The sequence below is a fragment of the Mandrillus leucophaeus genome, unplaced genomic scaffold, assembly GCF_000951045.1.
Source record: "Mandrillus leucophaeus isolate KB7577 unplaced genomic scaffold, Mleu.le_1.0 Scaffold1, whole genome shotgun sequence".
In the NCBI taxonomy this organism is placed as follows: Eukaryota; Metazoa; Chordata; class Mammalia; order Primates; family Cercopithecidae; genus Mandrillus; species Mandrillus leucophaeus.
This window is the reverse complement of record NW_012098097.1, coordinates 11,518,457-11,526,864: the sequence shown is the minus strand read 5'-3', so window position 1 is coordinate 11,526,864 and position 8,408 is coordinate 11,518,457. Positions and strand designations below refer to the sequence as shown.

At 47.2% G+C, this 8,408-nt stretch overlaps 1 protein-coding gene across 2 annotated transcripts in view; it reads right to left on the bottom strand.

The window, feature by feature from the left end:
- Positions 1-284: 284 nt before the first annotated feature.
- Positions 285-8,408, bottom strand: part of TNRC6C (trinucleotide repeat containing 6C) — a 111,428-nt gene continuing 103,304 nt past the window's right edge. For both annotated transcript variants that reach the window (XM_011988168.1, XM_011988095.1), the window contains 3 exons: positions 6,550-6,620; positions 5,539-5,678; positions 285-4,612 (listed from right to left, as the gene is read on the bottom strand). In XM_011988168.1, coding sequence (XP_011843558.1) covers positions 4,252-4,612; positions 5,539-5,678; positions 6,550-6,620 — 572 coding nt within the window. In that variant the 3' untranslated portion in view covers positions 285-4,251. The remainder of the gene's footprint in view (positions 4,613-5,538; positions 5,679-6,549; positions 6,621-8,408) is intronic.

Below are 8,408 nucleotides of genomic sequence, written 5' to 3'. Positions count from 1 at the left end.
AAAAAAAAAAAAAAAAAAAGGAGGCTGGGCACAGTGGCTCATGCCTGTATTCCCAGCAGTTTGAGACCAGCCTGGACAACACGGTGAAACCCCATCTCTACAAAAATAAAAAATGAAATGAGCTGAGTGTAGGTGGTGCATGCATGCTTGTGGTCCCAGCTACTTGGGAGGCTGAGGTGAGAAGACTGCTTGAGGTCAAGGTTGCAGTGAGCTGAGATTACATCACTGCACTCCAGCCTGGGAGACAGAGACCCTGTATTAAACAAATACACAAACCACAAAGGGCAGCTCTGAACCTGTCATTTAAAAAAAAAAATTAATAAAAAAAAATATCCACAGATGCAGGTGAAGAACCTGTTTTCTTTAAGCCTCCTTCCCACCCATGGGTGGAGATGGTGCCCTGGAAGCCCACAAGGTCTTTGTGTGGGGTCCCTACATGGGGCTTTAGCTTACACTGTGCTCCCCATCTGTCCCCCGAGTTGCCAGTCTGTCAAAATCCAACCTGGTCTCCCAGGCCCAGGGCAGATGCCACCTCCTCCGTGAAGCCTGCCACATCCTTTGCACGCCCTTGGGCGCTGACCTTGTTCTCCCAGCGCACAGGCATGGGTACGGTTTGCTCCATCGTAACGCAGGCACAAAAGGAACTCTTGCTGAGGCTCCGCGCAGAGCCGAGGGTTGCCGCTTCCAGGTTCAGGTGCATCTTGAGTTTCATTCCCGGCTTCCTTTTCTGGTCTTTAATTTCTTTTCCAGATTAGGTCCCACTCAATGCTTTCCTTCTCAATTTCCAAAAGAGGATGGTCAGAGCCAGCAGCACCCCGCCTTCCCCATGGTGGAGAGGGGGCAGCCTGTGGCACGGTGCGGGTCCCATCTTTTTGAAGGAATTGACTCAAAGTGGGCAGGTCCACCTTTGACCTTTCCCCAGGGAGTGGAGACAGAAAAAAGACCTTTGCTTAGTTTGAGTGAGGGGCCGCCGGGGTGCTCGGTTTGTCTTCAGAGGCCGGTCTGCAACACCAATGCCACACTGGTGGCACTGACTGGACACCCTGAAGGCCACGGCCAGTGTCCTAGGAAGGGACTCAGTTTCTAGCTATGCCAACTGAGATTCTGGGGTGAGGCTGGTGCTGCTTCCGAAGTTCCACTGTGCTCAAAGTGCTCGGTGAAAGTTAGCGAAGGTGATTTCACAAAAATAAATGCATAAAATGTCTAGGAAACACAAAAAATCCTCATTATTCTCTTTGAATATTTTTTAAGCCCAAACTGGACCCTAGGCAAAAGTGAGTGGCACTCCTCTGCCAGGACTGCAGGCGGGCCCCAGCCTCTGCTTGCTGCCGTCCCAAACAGAAGTTACCAGATGAACAGACTCGGATGGGCTGCGGGGGTGGAGAGCTAGAAAGCTCGGTTGTGCCTCTCAACGATTAAGATTTCAATATTTACAGCAAAACCACAAAGCAAATGATAGAATAAAGCAAAACAACAGGAAGTCTGAGTTCACTCATGAGAGAGGTACGTATGTGAGCTCTGAGGAAATTATAGAGGGAACGCACGCAGCGGGACAGCTCTCCCCATCGCAGCGTGCAAAGTAGACATCCATAGTATCTGTTTTGAAAAATGAAAAACACATTACTTTGAACAGCCAAGAAAAAAAATTGCAATTTATTAAGATGCAATAAAGCGTTGTACTTTCGAAAGCAACTTTCGATGCATGTTCTTCAACAATCACATTCTATGAGGAAAACATTAAGAGCCACAAACTTGTTTTTTACTCTCAGAGTTACAGACATACTAAGTTCAAAATAAAAGGTCAAAAAACCCCAAAACAAAACAAACAAAAAAGAAAAACAAAAAAAACCTCAAACAAACCCAACAAAACCCAAAAACAAACAAACATATTCTTGACTTCCATCCCCAATTTTAAAACAACAGGAGTTTTTCTACAACTCAATGCTCGCCGGCAGCACGGGAAGTGGTATGTCGGGTGCACATACGCACACGCACGCTCACACGCACACATATTGGATATACATACGCAGGTATGTCCATCAAATATATAGAACGCATGTAATGGCAATGAGATGCAGTCACTCTGAGGAAGGTTGGTTTTGCTAAATATCCTACTAAACTTGAGAAAAAAAGTCTTGAACCCAGTTTGTGCATAGTTCATGATCCTCTATAAAACCAGCTTTTGTGGATCTGCAATCTTGCAGGACTTTTTTTTTTTGTATTTTTTTTTTGTTTTGATAAAACCATTAAAAAGCTAATTAAAAAAAATGTAATGCACAAGTTTCCTGATCAAGCAGGCAGGGAGCACAATGTTCATATATATATATTTTAAAACATACTTGAGGGTATGTTATTCCATTGTCTTTCTTCCTTGCAAAACAATCAAAACATTGATCATTTTTAAAACATAAAGCAATTTTTAATATATAAAGCACTCTTCAAACATCTATTTCTTTTGAGTCCATTATTTGGTAAATATGTAACTGCTACACATTAGAGATTAGGTATTTTTCTTCTTTGTGATTTTTTTTTCCTCTTTTTCTTTTTTTTCATTTTTTTGTTGGTTTTTTTTTTTTTTTAAATAACATCTTCAGTGCTAGGAGTTGGGTTTAAAAATACATGAAATGGTGTGGAGCTGCCCTCGGGAGCCCTGGCTTTCCTGAGAGCGCGTCCGGCATGTGCAAGACAGTGGCCACAACGCCTGTCACCTTGACGAAGGGGCGAAAGCAATCGACAGAGTCCACGACGATGGCCGAGGGAACAACGCCGTCCCGTCCCAGAGCTCTGAAGGAGCGCATCTGCATTCTGAAAATAGGTTTCTTTACGACGGAAGTCTTTTTTTTTTTTTTTTAATTCCTTTTTAAATTTTTAAAATTTTAAAGTCTGAAGGAGAAAAAAGGTCTGTAAACAGGTGGGAGCCCAAACCCCAGGCTCCCCCAAAAGCAGTCACAACCCACGCCCAAGTGCTTGTTTCTGTTCCTTCCACGGAACCATCCATTCTTTACAAGTATCTATGGCCACAGTTCAACAACAGTTTTTTTTTTTCTCTTTAACTTTATATTCCAAATGGAAAAATGGTGCAATACTCTGGTAATAATTTTCTTGCATTAGTCCACAATAAAAAGCTGCTAAAGGTAGGTATACATATTATTTCTCCAGAGATATACACTGTACTTTTTAAACGCAGTCACAGAGTCCTTGAGTAAACATTTACACATGAATTGTCGCCAGCCCTGTCCTAGGAATTCTCTGTAATGTATAGGATTAGCTAAAGGAAGGGCGAGGACACTCAGTGCAAAGTTAGAAGCTAATAATAACAAACGTTTGACCAATGCGCCAAAAAAAAAAAGCATATACTGAATACAAGGGAAAACCCACAGTTAAATCCTCACACGCTTTCAAACACACAAACACAGAAAATGCACGCTGTGCAGGAGCACGCGCCACACACGCACACACACACTTCTGTTTCAACACGCACACATACACACACACGGAGGCTATGAACTTAGAAATTTTTCCTAGAGCCTGTTTCTGTGTACTGATGTCAACCTGGAAGTGTAGAATTAGAAAGTGTTCACATTTCACTATTGGCCTGCTGGATTCAAGTATTTGCATGTTTGATATGTCTTTTTTTAACTTTTAAAAAATATTTTTTGGGATAAAAAAATGACATGAAAAAGTAATGAAACAAGGGTAATGTGCATAGGCGGATCCAGGGGAACAGAGAGCAGATCGCAGCCCACGCCTTCCGCTCAGCTCCTACCGCGGAGCCGCTCTGCGCCTGGCGGTCCACACCAGACTCTGCCCTGATTACCGGCCGCCTCTGGTAATGTGCATAATCGTCACAGGCTCATTTTAAATAGGCTTCACGTCTCCCTCCCTCCCCCACAGATAAAATAACCCTTTCCAGCCCACAATCTGAAAAGTGCCCTTCATGATAGAACTATTCTAAGCAGCTTTTATACTTTAAAAAAAAAAAATCAAAATGACAACACACTATACAAACGTAAGACACACAAAATAAAAAGCTACGAGGAACATCCTGTCATTAGCATGTGACGCTGACCCACCGCAGCCCGCACTGTTTTGCGAACAGTTCGCAAGGACTGCGGCCAAGGTTCGTCTTCAGTCCTGGACAGAGGTACTCAAAAGGGTGGCCGCTGCTGGGTTCCAGCGGGTCTGTGGGGCCGCCCAGCTGGGAGGGGTCCCGGGAGGGGTCGGCTCTCCTGGTGCTGATGATGGCAGCTCCTACAGGGACTCCCCGCTGAGTAGGTCCCCAGGCAGCAGGGTGGTCAGAGGGGTGGGGCTGCCGATCACCCTGCTGTCGTCAGCGCTGGGCGGGCCCCACAGGCTGCTGGAGTACTGGGGCACCCCGCCCCACAGCAGCTCACTGCTCCCCTTGCCACCCAGGCATGGGGCATTCCAGTGGCCAGCGTCGCTGCGCACCAGGCCATGGGAGCTGCCCGCTGCGCTGAGCCGCGGCTGGCTGGACGCGCTACTGGACTGCCAGCTGGAGGTGGGTGGCAGCGCCTGGCCTTGGGCTAAGAAGCGATTCACTTCTTCTTCGCCAGCGAACTCAGCCAGGATGGTAGTGTTTCCCAGGACGCACCTGCAACAGCAAGATGGGGCACGTGAGCAGGGCCACCCCAAGTCCTGCTAAGTTCGTGGCACCGGCTTTCTGTCTTTGTATTGGGAAAGGCTACCTGGAAGCCATCGTGTGGCTTCTGTTTTGCCACTGCTATTTCCAAACCCAGACTGTGAAGGTTTTGCTCAGTTCAGACTTCTAGCAGCAACACCGTACTGGTACAGAGAGTACATCTTCAAGTGCATGAACACACCATTAAATGTGGGCTCATTTAGGGTCACTGTCATTTGCATCCTGGGCTAAAAACAGGAATGACTAATTTCTAGGTTCCATGTCTCAAGTGATGTTACTGATCAGGTCTACTTATACTTCTATCAAAAGCAACCTTTCGTCAGGGTGAAGGGTTGGCTGTGAGGACCGCTGCTGGGCCCTGTGTAGGAATGTGTCACAGGCAGAGGGGAGTAGACACAGCAACTCAGCAGCAGAAAAAAACAGTAAGTCTCAAGATACCTGTGAGGAACTGACCTGTGTCGCCTTCCCCCAATTCCTTTGCTGAAGTCCTAACCCCCAGTACCTCCCCATGTAACTGTGTTTGGAGATGGGGTCTTTAAAGAGGTAATTAAGTTAGTTAGATGAGGTCACATGGGTGGGCCCTAGTCCAACATGACTGGTGTCCTTGTATCAGGGCACCAACATGCACAAAGAGACGACCATGTAAGAACAGAGGGAGAGGGCAGCTGTCTACAGCCAAGGAGAGAGGCCTCAGGAGAAACCAGCCCTGCCCACACCTTCATCTTGGGTGTCAGACCTCCGGCCTCCAGAAGCGGGAGGGTGGCCAGCCTGTGGGATGCTGCTATGGCGGCTCAGGACCCCCCTGCAACACCCCTAACCTAATGCTCTGGGGGATGTGGAGCTACTTGGAGCGCTGAGGTGGCTGTGAGGAAACATACATGTGCAGAGACTTCTGGGCCTTGGCAGCCTCCTCCTTGGAGCTATACCGGACCACGGCATTGCCTTGAGTCAGATTCAGGTGGAATGTGATGAGAGGCCCATGTTGCAAACACAATGTCCGCAGTGTAGAACCATCAATCTGACAGAGGAAGCACAGAGGCATGAATGAGCTTTCTTCTGATTTCTTTCACTACAGCCTTCCAAAGAAAAAACATGAAACTGGATACACTAAACACTAGGAAAATGTTTTTCTTTAAAAGGCTTTAATAATATGTGATTTTACAACGTTCACATTCTGTATCTCTGTGGCCAAACGTGTAACTAAAATCTTGGATGTTTCAGTTATATTTTATGAGTTAGGCTAATCAGAGGAAGGAGAAAAACCCCACTTTGAGTTCAGCTCTCCTTTCACCAGAGCACATCACACAGAGCCCCTGGTTTGCAAAAGGCACCTGGGTCTAGCTGCTGACAACAGACTTGGGAGATGTGTAGGTGGGTGTGGCCTGGGTCCCAAGAAGGGACTGGCTAGCCCCACAGTCTGACGTGGCCAAACCACTCTTTTAAAAAATGTTATAAAAATACACACATGGGGTCTTGCTATGTTGCCCAGGCTGGTCTCCAAATCTTGGGCTCAGGTGATCCCTGGCCTCGACCTCCCAAAGTGCTGGGATTACAGGCGTGAGCTACTGCGACCAGCCAGGCCCAACCACTCTTGAATGGGTAGTTGTAAGATAAACAATGCTATTTACAGAGCACACTTTTCCAGCCTCTAGTGGGTAAACAAACAATTCACCAAGAGCATGTGTTAAAAGAGACCCCTGGACCCCCTCTGCTGCTGCTGCTGGAGCCAAGCCTGGCACTTGCTCATCTCCTCCCGTGCAGCATCACCTCTGGACCCTGACCAAGAATCCCCGACTATCCCGCCCCACCAGACAGCCTCATCTGCATCGGAGGCCAAGAGGGAACCCTCCTTGGATCATGCTCAGCGACACAGGGGCACCGTACTGCACCTGGGGAGTGAGGTTTCGAAGAACAAGCCAGCTGCTGGTTCTTCCTGAGGCGTCGGTGCTCCAGGCAGAACCTGCAACAAGAGGGGAGAACCCAGTTGACAAGGCCCTGTGCCAGTGGATAGTGCGGCCTCCCCACCTCTTACTGTGCTGAAGTGTGGGACAGCATGGGCCATCACAGACCATCACCACATCATCTAGGACAGCCTTCCTCAGCCTGGGAGGTCCATACTTTCTTTGGTAAACCAAAACCTCACAGTTCCTGCAGACCTCCTTCCCACTTCCCCGTGGTGACTCTGACTTCTTGGATCTTCCCGCCAGCCCAGGAGACCCGTGTTTTCCCATCTGTGCCAGGAGAGACAGGGGTGATGAGAGGCCTGACAATCTCCAGGAAAGCTCTGGTCTCCACCTCTGCCTGTCCCCAGACCTGGTGTGGAATCAGTGCTCCCAGGTTCTTCTGGTTAATACAACAGAGCAAATCCCTAAAGACTGCTGCTAAAAGGCAGAAACTATTACTTTCAAACTATCTGATATGGTCTGGCTGTGTCCCCATTCAAATCTCATCTTGAATCGTAACTCCCATGATTCCCATGTTTTGTGGGAGGAACGTGGTAGGAGGTAATTGAATCATGGGGGCACGTCTTTCCTGTGCTGTTCTCGTGATAGTCTCACAAGATCTGACGGTTTAAACAACTGGAGTTTCTCTGTACAAGCTCTCTCGTCTGCCACCATGTGAGATGTGCCTTTCACCTTCTGCCATGACTATGAGGCCTCCCCAGCCACGTGGAGTTATAAGTCCAATAAACCTCTTTCTTTTGTAAATTGCCTCATCTTGGGTATGTCTTTACCAGCAGCATGAAAATGGACTAATAAAGTCAACTGGTACCAGTAGAGTGGGGTGCTGCTGAAAAGATATCTGAAAATGTGGAAGCAACTTTGGAACTGGGTAACAGGCAGAGGCTGGAACTCAAGGCTCAGAAAAAGATGGGAAAATGTGGGACAGTTTGGAACTTCCTAGAGACTTGTGAAATGGCTTTGACAAAAAAGCTGACAGGGATATGCAGAACAGGCAGAGGTGCTGCACACCGATTCCTATGGAATCATTATTAATTGGTCCCCCAAGGGGATGTTTAGCTTGAACTGCACCTCTCAGTCTGTGTGCCTCGGCCACACTATGTTCAGCTGATCTGAACAAAATGGTCAGAGGGTAGAAATGATAAGAAGTATGGCAAAAGTTCCCATTATCTGGAACCATGGCGGTATAGCGGCACCTCAACCTCAAATGATATGGCCCGTTGTAGGAGCTAAACATAAGGATTTGTGGAAACTATTAATAGCTCTTAATAAGATCAAAATTTGGGAAAGACCAAAAAAGCATCTAGAGGGACACTCTACAAACTTGTTTTTGGATATTGCAAAATTAAAAGAACAAATATTTAAAGCATCCCAGGCGCACCTGACCTTAATGCCAGGAACTGGAGTGCTAGAAGGAGCTGCAGACAGATTAGCAGCTAGTAACCCATTAAAATGGATAAAAACACTTGGAAGCGCTGTGATTTCAACGATGATTGTGCTTTTAATCTGTGTTGTCTTTGTATAGTCTGCAGATGTGGATCCTGACTCCTGCAAGAAGTAGCTCACCGTGACAAAGCTGCCTTTGCTTTTATTGCTTTGCAAATCAAATAAGGGGAACATGTTGGGAACAGCTCCCCCCGCCCCAAATCTGGCCATTAAACTGGCCCAAAACTGGCCATAAACAAAATCTCTGCAGCACTGTGACATGTTCATGATGGCCATAAAGCCCACACTGGAAGGTTGTGGGTTTACCAGAATGAGGGCAAGGAACACCTGGCCCATCCAGG